The following is a 14,865-nucleotide window of genomic DNA, read 5'->3' as shown; positions in this document are numbered from 1 at the left end:
AACTCTTCGAATGTGTTTTAATAGCTTTCAAATCTCTGCCATTATACTCAAAATATCCGAAATTTGTGTATGATCGAGCTTTTTTTTAAATTGTACGTCAGTATATAGGGGAATTTCGAGTCTTTCTTTTAGTTGTTAGTTTTACTTATTATTTACTATTTTTTTAGAATCGTACAGTTTTTTCGTAGTATATAGCAAATTTTTCGCAAAATGAAGAACCTTGACGGAACACTTGACTATATGGAAAATGCACGGTTCAATTATTTATACGCGCCTGAAATTGCCCGTTTGGAAAAGGAAACCAGCTTTAAGCACACCGAACTGACATGTGTCGTGATGATATATCACAAATTTGTGTTGGAGAATGGCGAGCGCGCAAAATTCATGACATTAATGCAGCTCAGTAGCCTTGTTGAAAACGTATTTGGAGTTACTGATCAAACGATTAACGCTAACGTTGTCTCACGGATAAGTTTTGATCCGGACTTCGATCATCCAGACTTTTCCGCCGATCGCCACTGCAATTTGCGGTCATTCATTAAGCTCTTTGAAATTTATTTTACCGACGATCTAGAAAAACGTATGGTTTTTTGTTTCTCAGTGAGTAAAATCCAATATGTACAAGTGGAGTGGTAATATGACTACGGGATATATCTATAGGTATATGATAGGACTGATTTTAATTCTCTGGATCGAGAGGTTGTCCAGCGCTATGTGGATAAATTCTTCGAAGGCGACGACGAGGATGAGGTTTTTGAGTTGCGTCAAGTAAGATTATTGCTTGACTATATAATTCCCATACCATTTCACGTCTGATATATTCGCAGGACATGGTGGAATTGATTTTCATAAAGTTCGACCAGGATAAGGACACTTTCATATCGGCAGAAGAATATTACGATGTAGTGCGCCAGCAGCCCATGCTGTTGGAGTTCCTTGGTCCCGTGTTTCCCACAACTCGTCAAAAGGACATTGTGGCTCATTGTGCCAATATCATGTCCTGCTATGCTAAAAACGAGGGAAATTATGAATGATTTATGCATTTACATATAACCAAATTAAAGTAATAAAATTTGAGTGTAACAGTTATTTGACTATCTGTCTTAGCTGAAATATACAGATGGCATGATACAGAACACTAATTGTCCTAGTGTCATAAGACCACTAACCTTTTTTTTTTTTTTTTTTTTCTTTTTTTTTTTTATTAAAAATCAGCTTTACTTAAACTATGATCTAATTTTAGTGATATTTACATTGGCTTACTACATATTATAAGAGTTTAATGATTAGGTTTATATATACATTTTAATGATGTGTTATTCAGCAAATTTTTCTATTTTTTATGTTCAATGGGTGGAGACGTTTGAGTCTGCGTGGGATTTGGGGGTGCAGTAATCCTCTAGCTGTTTCATTTGGTTTTCATTCCACTAACCATACAGTATATATGTACTATATGTGCCAGTCCATACACCGAACATGTCGCAAACGAACTTTGGATTAGATCCCGGGTCTTCGACGCTGGCGTTTGTCTACCGCCGTGTAATTATGAGCCAGCCTGCTTTATCTCATCGGCTTGGACCGGGTAAGTTTTCCTTGTTTCCCCCTATTCATTTGGTTGGTTCTTCATTTATTTTTGTATTCCTTTCAGCTCTATTGGCCGAGACCCTCTCTGGCCACAATCTGCTATGCCATTTCTATCCGATTTCCCCGTGCCAGATGGAGTCCTATCTAAGAATTATCGAGGCGCATTCGAGACAGACATTCGAGGTTTGATATATTCGCAGAACATGATGGAATTGATTTTCATTCCTTGGTTTCGTGTTTCCCCCAATTCAACAAAGGGAAATACGTGTCCATATATTTAGATAGTAGCTACAAATTGTTTATTTATTTATGCTAAGATAGGTTATGATAAATAAAATTAAAATAAATAAATAAAAGATTTCAACAATGCATTAAAATATGAACAAATTTCAAAATTGCACAAGTACTACTTATTTTGCCAGTTTCGAATGCATCATGTGAAAGAATTTTCTCCGAAGTGAACTTAATAAAAACAAATACAAGAAATAGATTTAAGAATATAAATGTTTCAAATCTTTTATATGTGAGACAAGGTCTAAGGAAGAACAACGGTTGCGAGAATTTTGAACCGAACACTGAAATGCTGTTTAAAAATCCCAGCGACATCGTTAGTGACGATAGTGATAGTGTTATTGATTAGTATATTATTAAGACTTTATTATTATTAATAAGTCTTATTAAGACTTAAGATTCTTAAATGAAATGAATGAAACAATTATTTGAGTGCGCACCACTCGTAACCAGTCGATAGTATCGATAATCGAACTGGAATCGGGTAAGGCTCTTTTACCCGATTGACAACAATGCACACATACCCTGGGGGAAATGGATGTTATAGAATTGTGAATACGTTTGTCACCCCAGGCTCCGTAGGTATCAGGATCGAGATAAATATATACAAGATACTAATAATATTCATGAATATGTCTAAAGAATATCAATTTGAGAAAAGGTCTTTATAAATCACGTTTCATCTTCATATAAAATTAACAAAATAGGGTATACATAATGACTCTTTTTTTGTTGGACTTTTTCGTTTAAACCTTTTTTCGCGCAAAATCCAATAAAAGCAAGGATTAAAAACTATCTAATCTTGTAGAAAATTTATTCATCAATGGGATAAAATTATGTGGGCATTGCTAAGAGATTTAATTAGTCAGCATTATTCAATGGAATATCAAAATTGAGCAATTTCCTCTCTCGTTTGTTTTGATTGACCTATTTCGCTACTTGTTTTTTGTTTGACTTATTTCGCTAAAACCTCATTTTAGGCAAAATGCAATAAAAGCAAGTGTTTAAAATAATCCAGTCAAGTAGAGAATTGATTCATCAATCGTATATAATTATGTGGGCAGGGCTGAGAGATCTATATAGCTGGGAATATTCGACGGAAGAAAGATTAACCAAGAACTAGTCGTCATCACCGGTTCTCAACAATGAGTCCCATTCCATGCACACATACCCTGGGGGAAATGGATGTTATAGAATTGTGAATATGTTTGTCACCCCAGGCTCCGTAGGCATCAGGATCGACATAAATATATACAAGATACTAATAAGGTACTTGAATATCTCTAAAGAATATCAATTTGAGAAAAGGTCTTAATAAATTACGTTTGATCTTCATATAAAATTAGCGAAATAGGGTGTACAAAGGGCTATACACGCATCACGTCTTCACGTATATATTTCTGACAGTCGTATCGATAAATCCGCGGTTACACGGGTCTAAATTTTAGTAAATAGGCTCCAATCACAAAAATTATGGCCACTGAAGAGCATCAGCGTCTGGCTAACATAGTGAAGAGCTGTCATGAGAGCCTGCGGCAGCTTACGAAGGAGCATGGGGCCCAGGTGGCCTGGCAGGAGCACACAAGCCCACAGAATGCGAAACGTCTGCTGGAGTACGCCAACGCAATGCGGGAGCTAGCTGGCATATGGGAAAGAAATGACAGCAATATGGAGCTGCAGGCACGCAGCCGCATCAAGTGGGCCATTGACTACATAACCAAGTACTTCTTCACCGAGGGAATATACATGCAAAAGCGCCAGCGGGAACAGAGATTACTAGAATGTTACACCAGCGAGCAGCAGCTGGGTGAAGTGACGTGCGAGTTCTTGGAGGAGCCACCAGACAGGTTGCGGGTACTGGACGTGGGAAGCTGTTTCAATCCCTTTGCCAATTCCCCGCATCTGGAGGTGACAGCAATTGATTTGTGTCCCGCCACCAATGACGTCCTCCAAGCGGATTTCCTGAAAGTTGATGTGTCGCCAGGACTCGCAGAGCCAGATCTTTGCGAGGGCAGCGTGAAGAGTCTGCCTGCCAACCACTACGAGTGTGTTATATTCAGTCTTCTCTTGGAGTACATGCCCAGTGCGGAACAGCGCCTTCTTTGCTGCCGAAAAGCCTACGATCTCCTACGCCCCGAAGGTATACTTGTTCTCATAACGCCCGACTCTCAGCATGTGGGCAAGAACGCGCACCTGATGAAGAACTGGCGCTACTCATTGGCCAAATTGGGCCTCCTCAGGGTACGCTTTGAAAAGTTGCCCCACATCTCCTGCATGGTGTTCCGTAGGGCCATAAGCATTGACCTTTCTCGCCACTGGGCGAGCATTCATCGAGAGGAGGGCATGTGCGAAGCCATAAAAATACCGCAGGACGAAAATTAGATAAGACAAGAGTCTGGCCGGCCATCTGTGTGGTTGTAAATATGTCCACGTCTACTTATTTATGACTTAACTTATCTGTGTTAAATGTGAGTTAATAATAATGGTTGACGATTTATCTATATCGTAAATATTCAAATGCTATTGCTTCTGCAACTGTGTACCAGCTGGCGCTGGTTCCGATTGTGGGAACAGGGACGCGCCGCTCTGACGCTTCTTCATGGCTGTGGAGGCACCCTGCGAGATTTTCATTATATTGGGGGGCAGGGGCTTCTTACGGTCTGCCTCCCATTCAGCGCGATGCAGGCGCTGGCGATGTTTGTACATGTTGGCATTCGAAAAGAACGTCATTGGACAGTTGGGACAGGTGTAGAGGACCTCTCCGGTGTGAGTGGAGGTGTGCTCCTGCAGGAGAAACAGAAGATGGATTAGAAATACGATGATAGAGGACTAATTAGTCGACGTACTCTTAAATCTTGCGGTCGCTTGAAAGCCTTTTCGCACATTCCGCACTTGAACTTTCGCTCGCAGAGATGATTGTGGTAAATATGTCGCTTGAGAGCTCTGGAGTTGGTTGAAGTCTTGTTGCAAATGTGACAGCGGTGCTCACCCCCCGGCGGCTCATGCACCGTATTCATGTGCTGCTTAAGGCCGGACAGATGCCGCAGCCAAGTGCCGCAAATCTCGCACTGCACGGGCTCCGGTTTGGGACGGGGCTCGTCGGAATGTTCCAGCTCATGATGCTTTTTGAGATTCGTTTGGGAGCGCAATGTCTTGCCACATTTATCGCACATGATCGCAGTTTCAGGGTCATGCATATAGCGCAAGTGCTCCTTCAGCTTGCGCTCTGTGGGAATTCTGGAACAGTAAAAGAATAAACATTAAGTTTGGGTTTACTTTAAAGTCGTAGGACTAATCGTAACTAACTTCTTATTGCATTCTGGGCAGGTGAATTTGTAATCGGACTTGGCCACATGCTTGGATACATTGTGATATTCGATGGCTGCCTTGGTGGTAAAGGTTTTTGGGCACTTTTCGCACTGATAAACCCGCTTCTCCTTGGGATCCGTACTGTCGGACGGATTCGTGTGCGATTGCTCGTGTATTTCCAAGGTGCGGGAGTCCGGAAATACTTTTCCACATTGGGAGCACATAAAATGATCGGGGTTTTGATGAACCATGACATGTTCCGCCAATGTTTTACGTATCGTAAACTTCTTTCCACAGCAGCTGACGTAGCCCGATTCGATGTTGTGCGAGAGGCGGTGATGCCGTCGCATGTCGGCAAAGTTCTGGACCAGGAGATTGCATATTTCGCAGGACAACTTTTTGAAGAACTTGATGATAATTTCATCATACTCATTTTGCTGGAGCTTGCGCCGTTCGATCTCCTCGCGGCTCATGCGGACAGGTGGGACCAAGGGCTTGGGACGCTTTCTGTACTTCTTCGGCTTGACTACGACCCGCTTGGGTATCTCAGCGTAACGCTCCTCTGGCTCAAAGTCCGGCAAACTGTTGTCCGAGTCTTCATCGCTGGTGTCACTGGAGGAGCTGGCGCTGTCTTCCGTTCCCAGCACAGCCTCTGCGGCCACAAAGTCATTGTCATCATCGTCATCTGAGGCCAATTCTTTTTTCAGTCGTTCAGGAGACTCGAGCTTGGGCATAGGTTTCCGGCCACGCCGCGTACTTCTTCTCAGTTGGCGCTTTTTGCTAGATCCGTTTCTTTCGGATGATCCGTTTGAATCATTTAGGAACTCCGCCAGGGGAACGTCTCCATCTGAATCACTACCAAGTGCCTGCTCATTCTTTATCCGACGCTTTGGATTGGTGGGCCAGTCCGAATTTCCACTGGGCCTTTTCGTAGCAGTTTTGTGTCCATCAGTGTCCACCGGGTCCTCGAGAAACTCCAGCTTGGTCAGAGGCTCCAATTCGTTCACCTCCACCTTAACCGCGCTGGGGGCAAAGAAACCCTCGGACAGGGCATCTAGCTCTGCCGCAAGCAGGGGGTTGATGGCCTCTGTCTCGCCACAGAACTCGATTGGAATACTTTTCGAGTCGCTCTGCCGCTGCTGGTGCAGAATGTACACTCGCTCATGGAACTCATTGAAACTGCTCACGTTTTTCCAGCAGTCTCGGCATATGACCTCCGAATTATTATCCGCAATGGGCAGCTGGGAGGGAGGGTTGAAAGATGAGCCTTTATATTGGAATCGGAATCAACTGTCCAGTAACTTACCTCAAAGAACAGGAAATGTTTGTTAATGGTCTCCCTTATGTTGAGACGCATCCCTTCATCGGAAAACAGTCCATAGGAAGCATCGGAGGAACCCAAACAAAGTACACAGGCTGTCATGATGCTATACCACCAAATGCATGCTAATACAATCTTTCTACGAGTCCAGCTCCATTCAGAAATTTGTTTATAAAAATTCTCATAAAATCACGCACTATGGTATTTTTTGGTGAATTATTCGTCAGGTGATAGCGCGTTTTCGAAACACCAAATCGATAAAATAAATAAATCGAAATAGGAGTGACAAAAATCAGCTGTGCGCATTTTATTAAAACAAGCGAGCAAAAATTACTAGTTATCCGCATTAATTTAATTAGTATACATCCTATTCTTTAATGGCTAAACGTAAGAATAAAAGGACCCCAAGGCGGATACATCGTCATCGGCACAAAAACGTACTGTCTTCACCCAAGACCACGCGGATGCTGCTCAACAAGTCGGCCCTAAGAACACAGGTAGATAATTCTCGCGCCGAAACGAGAATCACGGTGAGTGTAGCCATAGAATATTAGAATATATTATTATTAAATTAAATGCATAGTTTGTTGTACGAGACGCGAATCGCGATTAACCCGCTTATCCCGCGTATGTTGAGTGTTGTGTTGTGTTGTTGTGGTACCTTTGTCAGTGCGCAATCGCCGTAACCAAGCAGCACCGAAAAACTTAAGTACAGACAAAAATTGAGCAAGTTCCAGAAAAACCTTGACACGAATTAGACCATCGCAGACGAGCAAATCGAAGGCAGAAAAAGTCGTTATCAAATCCCAGTTGCCAAAAGCAGTTACCAAAACCCACCAAAAATCAGCGAAAAATGGAAGAGATCTGGAAGAAAGTCTGCAGCCACTACGATGTGCCCGAGCAGGTGGCCAATGAGTGGTTCACTCGCATCCAGGAGCATCTGAGTGATGAAAGTCCCTCGCGGGCCTACCACAACTGGAACCAGATGATGCAGCGCAAGGAGTCGCACCTGGCCGAGTGCACCAATCCGAACATTGTGCTGGCTGCATTCTTTCAGTATTACCACTTTGATGGCAACCGCAGCTGTGTAGAGGAAAACTGCGAGGTATTCCAGGAGTTCTGCAAGGAAGCCACCATCGAAGATGTGAGTAAGAGTCCGACATCATTTGACGATGGGCTATAGCTTGTGTGTTGCTGCGTGTCTTAAACAGGATGATACCAAGAGTCTGGTGTGCAACCTGTTGGGACGCAAAACTCCCGAGAACGAAGTGCACTGGTGCCACGACGATGAAGCCAATTTGTTGCAGGATGTGGATTTGGTGGTGCTGGCGTAAGTATTTTTCCCTTCCCCGAAACGAAACGAAATTGTTGCTTATTTGCTCCATTGTCTGATGATCCACAAGCTCCTCACCGGAGGAGTACAAGCACTACACAACGCTTCTGCGTTCGGAATACGCAAATCTCGATGATGCGACATACAAGGCCATGCGCATTAAGGTTCTGGAGACACTATTGCTTATACCATCAATATATGCAACTGGGGAGTACCACGACAAGTACGAGGAGCAGGCCCGTGCCAATATACGCAGCGAGATACTCGAGTTGAAGAAGTAAGGCGTTTACGCGACTTGCTCAGATTTAGATTCCAAAGGGCTCTTTATTTGCTGCTTAGCTGTGTACTTAATTGCTGTTTATACCTCATTCGAAATGCATGAAATTACTACACAACCAAGACTGCTCGAAGGACAGAGGTTCCTTGACAGATTGGGACGTCTTTTTTTAACAGTCCCATGCATGGACTCTAGATAAATTGTAACTTAATTCTGAACTGAATTCAAGTTTAATCAAAATTTGTCTACTAGTTCGATTTTATGCCAATCTATACGTAAGCCCTTTTAATATAATTACTACAATATTCCCACAATAAACATGATAAATATGTATATCAAAAACTATTCAAAAGCACGCCGTTTTACTAAAAGCACATTTTGAGAACTTAAATTTGAAAACCTCTTGGGTGAGGGGTACACAGTAAGTAGGAAAAGTAACATTGGATTACTTTTCTTTTTTTTCTTTTATCAAAACTGAGCTTAAAATTTTTCATAATTTGCATTCCCTTTCACCAGGCTCATCAAACACAGCAAATTACAGAAGCCGCCAGCGACAGAACCGCAATGCAGCCAGAAGGTAACTTTACAGAGCGTTCCGCGATGCCATCAGCAGACCAAACTGCTCGATTCAAGAAGTTCACAGATGATCGGAGCAGGGTGAGACGGTGGATGGTAGCTTTGAGGAAGTATTGCATTTTGATTATTTCAGAACTCTCCCAAGCGCTTGCAGCCGAACGCACAAAAGAAAAAGAAGAAAATGGATCGCAAATACATCCAGAAGCTGCTGAGCTCGATCAAGAAGAAATACCGGATGAACAAAGGTCCGCACTTTAAGCGCAGGTTGGAGTTTCGAAACGATCCGCCGGCTGAGGCAGTATTGCCCAAGCCCAAGTTTTATAGACCCCCGAAGGTAAGGTTGAGATTGTGTTGGGACTTTGACCACTTATTCACATGCAACTCAGGCGAATGGGAGCTCAACTCCAAATCAAAATGATACCATTGAGGATGGAGAAATAGTTGAGGGACTAGAAATCAGCGATGATGATGATGACTGCGTGCTACTGGAGCCCCCAACGGCCTTCATAAACATCGATGATGATGAGAGTGATGACGAGCCCTCTACCAGTGACAGAAGCTTCAAGGCTTGCAAGCGTCGTGCTGAATTGCTTGCCTCATCACCTCAAATACTGTTCGAAGACTGCCATCGCCAGACGGCGCTTCTAAGGACATCGAAACCAACAAATCAACTGCTTTATTCCACCATGGCCAAGAAGGCCGTGTCAGAGGCTTCCTACATCGTCTCAGACGATAGCTTCGAAATGGCCAGGCCGAAGACAAGCCTAACACATGCCGATTCTGTCATTGTTATCGATGACACTATTACGGAGGAAGACTTCATTCCGTTGCCACCCGATGATCCAATACGGAAAAGCTCTAAAACGAAGGGAAAGAAGCGGAGTAGCAAGCGAATGAACGACAGCCTGTTCACCTCTGCGGAAAAGAAAGAGCTTGGTAAGTACAATAGGAACACCTTCAACCCCTCAGAGGAATTGGAAGAGACTGACAACGAGCCGAAATCAAACAAGAGAGCGGTTATAATCGATGGCAGCAATGTGGCCTTCGCGTGAGTGTTTCGCTACGACATACATGTGTATGTATATATGTATGCTAAGAACCCATTTTCAATACCCTCACAGACATGGAAATTCCAACATATTCTCCTCGGAGGGCATCAAATATTGCCTGCAGTATTTCGATAAAATGGGCCATAATGCCAAGGCTGTGATACCGACGTTCCGCAAAAATGCGACCAAATCCTCAAATCCCGAACTTCTGGATAAGCTGCACAAAGAGGGTAAGATCGTATTTACTCCATGCAAGAACTTGCCTGGTAAAATGTCTATCAGCTACGATGATCGGTAAGCTGTAGATTGATTTTGTATTTCCCATTAAATCTCCATTAAAATACTTGGTTTCCTATCCTTCAGCTTCATATTGCAGCTGGCGTACGAGTGGAATGCAGCTGTGGTGTCGAATGATAACTACAGGGATCTGATAAATGAGAATCCAGCATTCAAGAAGATTGTGGAGACTCGCGTTCTTGGCTATTCTTGGTGCGACAACATATTCATACTCCCAAAGGATCCGTATGGACGCTGGGGACCGACACTTGATGAAATACTAAAATGTTAAATCCTTCCTTATATGTATTTAAATTCGTTCAGTTTAGTTAAATAAGTTATCTCATTGAAGCTATTTACATTTCATGTCTCGTTGGCATTTCTGTGGCTCCATCTTTTCTTTTTTGAATCACATCAAGAAATGAAAAGTTTAAAAATCATCAGGGATACGTTTATTTCAGCATTTAGTAAATTGCTTAATCGAAAATTAAAGAAAAATTTAATTCATACATAAGAATTACTCTTAAAATTTCTTGTATATATGTATAAGCGTGTATATTTAAGTATGGAATACAATTTATTATTTCGGAATCGAAAGTTTTTGTTACAACACCGGTGGCTGACCGTTCACCAGGAACGTTGTGGTGGTTGTCGTCGTGGTGGTGGCGAGAGTTCCCGACTCGTAGACTGGCGGTGGCTCGTTGATGCCCACCTCCAGGTTGGTGGCAATGGTCAGTGTGGAGGCTGCATGGCTGACTCCTTGCTTCTGTTCGCAGTATGCTGCCTCATCGTAGCTGGGCGGCAGATCCAAAGTCTTTGGCAGCACAGTAATCTGGTCGTTCTGGTCACCTACACTGACGCTGCTGATGCCAGCGGCACAGCTGGAACTGCCATTGCAATTGTTGTTCGTCACACTGATTTCCATCTCACGACGGGCTGAAGGAAGAGAAGGAAGCGAGTTCAAAACCACATTTAAATTTACACTTGCCGCCAAAGCTCTTTTTTTAAGAAGCTTTCAGCTGTAAAAACGATAGCTTTCGCTGTTAAAACGCTAGATTGAAGGTGTTAACCTAACATGGCATATCGCTGTTACGTCAGCTGACTCTGCTGTGACGTCACCCGAGCAGCTGGCGCTTGGCCGCGTTTCTAAATAATTTCATTGCTTCTATAAAGTTTCTGCTTGTTGTTTACGTACGCGGCTGCAATACCAGCGGCGCCACCTAAAGCGCACAAAATCTAGTAAGTGAAACTATTTGCACAAGTTCGAACCTTTCGATCGGCTCACCTTCATTCACGTTTATATAATACGCGTTGGCGCCTCGCACAAGGTGAAAGTTAAGATGCATGTGGCATACAGAAATCGAGAGATATGTAAATGAAAATGTATGCTCTGTGCTGTTTGAAAGATGCAACAGGTTTAAGCGCACCAATTTGAGCTATCAGAGGGCCGCCACGAAAGTGTTTCAGTACAAAGTGCAAATGCTGAAACTAATGAGTGAACTCTGACCCTGACTCATTCGCAAAACTAATTTCGGGGTAATTTGAAGTGAAAGCCCTCCCCAGAGCACAGTTCAGGGGCTAATCGGCAGTGACAACCTGTTGGCTTCACACCTGAGTGGCTTCTCCCGCGCTGGCATTCCAACAACCGAGACACCACACTAATTTTAACACTTTCTTCTTCACATTCCACAGCACAGAAGCCGCTGCCATAGATGTCGTTGCGTCGCGTTCTGGGCTATGGCGCCTTGGGCGCTGGACTGGTCAGCACCGGCCTCAGTCTCCACACAAACGACTACGACCCGAACTCCCTAGGGATTGTGCGGCTGTCGCGCTCCGCTGCTGCCGTCGTGGATGTGGCTCTGACATACAAGCGAGAGCTCTACTACAGGGAATGGGACAAAGAGACGCCCGAATACAAGGCTGAGAAGAGTCGGGTGCACAAGATAGCGGCCGAGAAGCTGCTGAAGCTGATATGCACCAATAAGGGGGTGTACATCAAGGTCGGGCAGCACATAGGTGCCCTGGAGTATCTGCTGCCCAAGGAGTTTGTGCAGACAATGAAGGTGCTGCACTCGGATGCGCCACAGAATCCAATCGAGGACCTGTACAAGGTGATCCGACAGGACCTGAAGTGCAATCCGGAGGATATATTCGATAGCTTTGAGCGGGAACCGCTTGGCACCGCCTCCCTAGCCCAAGTGCACAAGGCTCGCCTGAAGACCGGTGAGATAGTGGCTGTCAAGGTGCAGCATCCGTATGTGAAGGGCAACTCCCGCGTGGATATGAAAACGATGGAGCTGGCGGTCAATGTGCTATCCAGAATATTCCCCGACTTTAAGATCCACTGGCTGGTGGAGGAGTCCAAGAAGAACCTGCCCGTCGAGCTGGACTTTCTCAACGAGGGCCGCAACGCCGAGAAGGTTGCCAAGCATTTTGAGAAGTACAGCTGGCTGCGCGTGCCCAAGATCTACTGGCATCTGAGCTCCACCCGTGTCCTGGTCATGGAGTATCTGGAGGGTGGCCATGTCACGGACCTCTCCTACATTAAGAGCAACAAAATCGACGCTTTTGCGGTTTCCAATCGCATCGGCCAGCTGTACTCGGAGATGATCTTCAAGACGGGCTTTGTACACAGTGATCCGCATCCGGGAAACATTCTGGTGCGGCGCACACCTCAGCACAATGTAGAGATCATCCTGCTGGACCACGGGCTGTACGCTAACTTGACGGACAAGTTCCGCTACGATTACTCCAAGCTCTGGCTAAGCATACTCAATGTGGACCGCAAGGCCATGCGGTTTCACAGCGAGCAGTTAGGAATCAAGGGGGATCTGTACGGACTGTTTGCCTGCATGGTGACAGGCCGTCCCTGGGAGACGGTCATGCAGGGCATCACCAAAGTCAAATATTCCAAAGAGGAGGTGAGTTTATCCAAATTTTCTCTCTCGAACTCTATTGTTGATGATTTTTATCTCCATTTGCAGAAGAACACCCTTCAGAGCAACACGTCCATGGTGCTACCTCACATTTCGGATGTCCTGGAGCAGGTCGATCGCCAGATGCTGCTCATCCTGAAGACGAACGATTTGATTCGGGGCATTGAATCGACGTTGCGCACACAGAACCGCATGACCGCTTTCTGGGTCATGTCCAAGTTCTGTGTCCAATCCTCGTATGCCGAGCAGAGGACCCAGCTGGCCAACTCCCGTTCGCGTGCCCTATGGCTGCAACTGCGCGAGCGCTGGGAGCTGCTCAAGCTGAACTGTTACTACCTCTACCTGGGACTGATTAACTTTGGTTTCCTCGAAGCACTCAAGCAGGTCATATAGCACTATCTGAATTAAAAGTACAAAACTGGTGACAAATTACCTCGCTGTCTCTGCAGAGCCAGGGCCCGGACTTGCGCCTCCCGCTTGCGTTTCAAGGCACTCTAGGGGGATGGGAGTAAGCGGAGGGTTAGCAGGAGGAGATCCCAAATCGATCTCAGCTTACCATAATCACAACAAGCGGTAGAAGGAAGATGAACAGAAACACCAGGGTTACATACATCACATAGTTAGGATAGTAGTACACGTAGGGACCTTCCCACGTAGCGGTAAATCCGCCACCATTGCTGGCCCACCCAGCAGGAGTTGGGCTCACAGTGGCATTACTAATCGACGTAGTAGTGGTCGTCAAATTCGAAATTGTGCTTGTAATAGAGCTAACCGTACTGTTTAAAGCAGGGGCCATATTCCACTCGATATAATTTCTTGTCTATCTATATATTTATTATTTTGCGTAACACGAATCGAAATGTATCAATTGCTTCAAAGGCGACGCGGCGGAGCTCGAGCGAACTGACTAACTAGACTGGCCCAACTTGATGGCCCCAACCGGGCATGGGTCAGACCTGCGCACACCCGCCGCACACCAGCCGCACACCCGCACATATTTGCTTTGTAATCATTAGCTGATAAGGTGACAAAGGCAGCAACCCGAGCCAGGGGCTTACTTACGGCTGGTTGTGATTTCTGCTCTGTTTTCCGTTTTTTTTCGTGCCTGGCAATTTATCTAATGAGGCGATATGATAAATGTGCGCAAATAGATATATATCTGTACATGGACAACCGTTTATGCGTGTGTGTGTGTGTGTGCGTGTGAAATACTATTGTATGTACATATATATTAAGAATATATTTCATGATTTATAGAGAGTGCCCCTTTTCGGGCACCAGTTCAGTGGCCCAACTCTGGCAAATATTTATGTTTGTTTTCAAGAACAACCATCCCACAACCCACTTACCTGGCTCATCCTTGAGGCGCTGCGACATCGTATACGAGCGAAAGGTTATCATCAGCACCTGCAAAAGATACTTGATAGTTGGGGCAACCAGGAGCAGCAGTGGATGGACTGTAGTGTCCACTTACACGCAGCAGGAAGATCAGGAGGCCAAGGAGGCAGAGGGTGAGAAGCATAGCCCCAAGATTATCCATTATAGCCAAATCAGTTAACACTCGGTTGCTTTACTGGCTAGTTTTCTGTCTGCCGGATGAGTGGGTGCTCCGTGATTCACACTAAAGCCTTTGGCATATGTCAAGGCTCAAGATAAGATATGGCCCGAACCGAACTTGATTACATTTTAAGCGTTTGATCGACTTTTTAGCGGCATTGTCTTGCGGCCGTGACTCCCCTAACTCTAACTCTGGCAACGTCACGTAGAATCGCGATGCGAATCGTTGAAGAACTGATTTCCAAATGGCCAACACACAGATTATACTCGTTGTGTTATCATCGCCAGATTGCTCTTTTATGCTTGTGCGCCGTACCTTTGTTTATCTCATGCCGGAGCAAAAGCCCACAAAGAGA

At 44.7% G+C, this 14,865-nt stretch overlaps 7 protein-coding genes across 9 annotated transcripts; 5 read left to right on the top strand and 2 right to left on the bottom strand.

The window, feature by feature from the left end:
- Positions 1-175: 175 nt before the first annotated feature.
- Positions 176-1,089, top strand: LOC4805442 (uncharacterized). Its single transcript, XM_001361806.4, has 3 exons — positions 176-600; positions 661-768; positions 828-1,089. Exons 1-3 carry the CDS (start codon positions 211-213, stop codon positions 1,032-1,034), a joined length of 705 nt encoding a protein of 234 aa, XP_001361843.2. The 5' UTR covers positions 176-210; the 3' UTR covers positions 1,035-1,089.
- Positions 1,090-3,307: 2,218 nt separating this feature from the next.
- On the top strand, positions 3,308-4,385 carry Samtor (S-adenosylmethionine sensor upstream of TORC1). The gene has a single exon (XM_001361805.4). It carries the CDS (start codon positions 3,349-3,351, stop codon positions 4,255-4,257), a length of 909 nt encoding a protein of 302 aa, XP_001361842.1. The 5' UTR covers positions 3,308-3,348; the 3' UTR covers positions 4,258-4,385.
- On the bottom strand, positions 4,272-6,754 carry LOC4805440 (transcription factor grauzone). Its single transcript, XM_001361804.4, has 4 exons — positions 6,491-6,754; positions 5,182-6,425; positions 4,722-5,112; positions 4,272-4,659 (listed from the first exon to the last, which is right to left on the bottom strand). Exons 1-4 carry the CDS (start codon positions 6,605-6,607, stop codon positions 4,396-4,398), a joined length of 2,016 nt encoding a protein of 671 aa, XP_001361841.3. The 5' UTR covers positions 6,608-6,754; the 3' UTR covers positions 4,272-4,395.
- Positions 6,755-6,850: 96 nt separating this feature from the next.
- Positions 6,851-10,375, top strand: LOC6898965 (probable ribonuclease ZC3H12C). 2 transcript variants are annotated; one of them, XM_033378924.1, is made up of 6 exons: positions 6,851-7,002; positions 8,632-8,772; positions 8,825-9,025; positions 9,078-9,739; positions 9,813-10,034; positions 10,104-10,375. In XM_033378924.1, the coding sequence occupies exons 1-6, from the start codon at positions 6,883-6,885 to the stop codon at positions 10,306-10,308; spliced, it is 1,551 nt and encodes a 516-aa protein (XP_033234815.1). In that variant the 5' UTR covers positions 6,851-6,882; the 3' UTR covers positions 10,309-10,375. The 2 variants fall into 2 exon arrangements, with proteins under 2 accessions (XP_033234815.1, XP_002138925.3); XM_002138889.3 differs by having other exon boundaries at positions 6,851-7,035.
- Positions 6,896-8,468, top strand: LOC6898966 (uncharacterized). The gene is made up of 4 exons (XM_002138890.3): positions 6,896-7,035; positions 7,089-7,649; positions 7,717-7,835; positions 7,909-8,468. The coding sequence occupies exons 2-4, from the start codon at positions 7,359-7,361 to the stop codon at positions 8,117-8,119; spliced, it is 621 nt and encodes a 206-aa protein (XP_002138926.1). The 5' UTR covers positions 6,896-7,035; positions 7,089-7,358; the 3' UTR covers positions 8,120-8,468.
- A 78-nt stretch (positions 10,376-10,453) lies between the features above and the next one.
- Positions 10,454-14,770, bottom strand: LOC4805437 (uncharacterized). Of its 2 annotated transcripts, none has more exons than XM_001361801.4 (3): positions 13,509-13,888; positions 13,386-13,446; positions 10,454-10,952 (listed from the first exon to the last, which is right to left on the bottom strand). In XM_001361801.4, the coding sequence occupies exons 1-3, from the start codon at positions 13,746-13,748 to the stop codon at positions 10,621-10,623; spliced, it is 633 nt and encodes a 210-aa protein (XP_001361838.3). In that variant the 5' UTR covers positions 13,749-13,888; the 3' UTR covers positions 10,454-10,620. The 2 variants fall into 2 exon arrangements, with proteins under 2 accessions (XP_001361838.3, XP_015040652.2); XM_015185166.2 differs by lacking the exons at positions 13,386-13,446; positions 13,509-13,888 and adding exons at positions 14,302-14,359; positions 14,427-14,770 and having other exon boundaries at positions 10,621-10,952.
- Positions 11,107-13,384, top strand: Adck1 (aarF domain containing kinase 1). Its single transcript, XM_001361800.4, has 3 exons — positions 11,107-11,255; positions 11,709-12,937; positions 13,001-13,384. Exons 2-3 carry the CDS (start codon positions 11,729-11,731, stop codon positions 13,343-13,345), a joined length of 1,554 nt encoding a protein of 517 aa, XP_001361837.1. The 5' UTR covers positions 11,107-11,255; positions 11,709-11,728; the 3' UTR covers positions 13,346-13,384.
- Positions 14,771-14,865: the final 95 nt, after the last annotated feature.

The sequence above is a fragment of the Drosophila pseudoobscura genome, chromosome 3 (genome assembly GCF_009870125.1).
Source record: "Drosophila pseudoobscura strain MV-25-SWS-2005 chromosome 3, UCI_Dpse_MV25, whole genome shotgun sequence".
NCBI lineage: Eukaryota > Metazoa > Arthropoda > Insecta > Diptera > Drosophilidae > Drosophila > Drosophila pseudoobscura.
This window is presented reverse-complemented; position numbering and strand designations above follow the sequence as displayed.

What these genes read in the sequence shown, in the direction of transcription:
- LOC4805442 (XM_001361806.4), top strand. Translation starts at nt 211, where the DNA reads ATGAAGAACCTTGACGGAACACTTGACTATATGGAAAATGCACGGTTC. An exon ending in GTATGGTTTTTTGTTTCTCA is followed by an intron (nt 601 to 660) that starts GTGAGTAAAATC and finishes ATATATCTATAG; the next exon opens with GTATATGATAGGACTGATTT. An exon ending in AGGTTTTTGAGTTGCGTCAA is followed by an intron (nt 769 to 827) that starts GTAAGATTATTG and finishes ATATATTCGCAG; the next exon opens with GACATGGTGGAATTGATTTT.
- Samtor (XM_001361805.4), top strand. Translation starts at nt 3,349, where the DNA reads ATGGCCACTGAAGAGCATCAGCGTCTGGCTAACATAGTGAAGAGCTGT.
- LOC4805440 (XM_001361804.4), bottom strand. Translation starts at nt 6,607, where the DNA reads ATGACAGCCTGTGTACTTTGTTTGGGTTCCTCCGATGCTTCCTATGGA. An exon ending in TGCCCAGAATGCAATAAGAA is followed by an intron (nt 5,113 to 5,181) that starts GTTAGTTACGAT and finishes TTACTGTTCCAG; the next exon opens with AATTCCCACAGAGCGCAAGC. An exon ending in AGCGACCGCAAGATTTAAGA is followed by an intron (nt 4,660 to 4,721) that starts GTACGTCGACTA and finishes TTTCTCCTGCAG; the next exon opens with GAGCACACCTCCACTCACAC.
- LOC6898965 (XM_002138889.3), top strand. Translation starts at nt 6,883, where the DNA reads ATGGCTAAACGTAAGAATAAAAGGACCCCAAGGCGGATACATCGTCAT. An exon ending in GGCAGCAATGTGGCCTTCGC is followed by an intron (nt 9,740 to 9,812) that starts GTGAGTGTTTCG and finishes ATACCCTCACAG; the next exon opens with ACATGGAAATTCCAACATAT. An exon ending in TCTATCAGCTACGATGATCG is followed by an intron (nt 10,035 to 10,103) that starts GTAAGCTGTAGA and finishes CCTATCCTTCAG; the next exon opens with CTTCATATTGCAGCTGGCGT.
- LOC6898966 (XM_002138890.3), top strand. Translation starts at nt 7,359, where the DNA reads ATGGAAGAGATCTGGAAGAAAGTCTGCAGCCACTACGATGTGCCCGAG. An exon ending in AGGAAGCCACCATCGAAGAT is followed by an intron (nt 7,650 to 7,716) that starts GTGAGTAAGAGT and finishes TGTCTTAAACAG; the next exon opens with GATGATACCAAGAGTCTGGT. An exon ending in GTGGATTTGGTGGTGCTGGC is followed by an intron (nt 7,836 to 7,908) that starts GTAAGTATTTTT and finishes ATGATCCACAAG; the next exon opens with CTCCTCACCGGAGGAGTACA.
- Adck1 (XM_001361800.4), top strand. Translation starts at nt 11,729, where the DNA reads ATGTCGTTGCGTCGCGTTCTGGGCTATGGCGCCTTGGGCGCTGGACTG. An exon ending in TCAAATATTCCAAAGAGGAG is followed by an intron (nt 12,938 to 13,000) that starts GTGAGTTTATCC and finishes CTCCATTTGCAG; the next exon opens with AAGAACACCCTTCAGAGCAA.
- LOC4805437 (XM_001361801.4), bottom strand. Translation starts at nt 13,748, where the DNA reads ATGGCCCCTGCTTTAAACAGTACGGTTAGCTCTATTACAAGCACAATT. An exon ending in TACCGCTTGTTGTGATTATG is followed by an intron (nt 13,447 to 13,508) that starts GTAAGCTGAGAT and finishes CCATCCCCCTAG; the next exon opens with AGTGCCTTGAAACGCAAGCG. An exon ending in GGCTCTGCAGAGACAGCGAG is followed by an intron (nt 10,953 to 13,385) that starts GTAATTTGTCAC and finishes CTCTTCCTTCAG; the next exon opens with CCCGTCGTGAGATGGAAATC.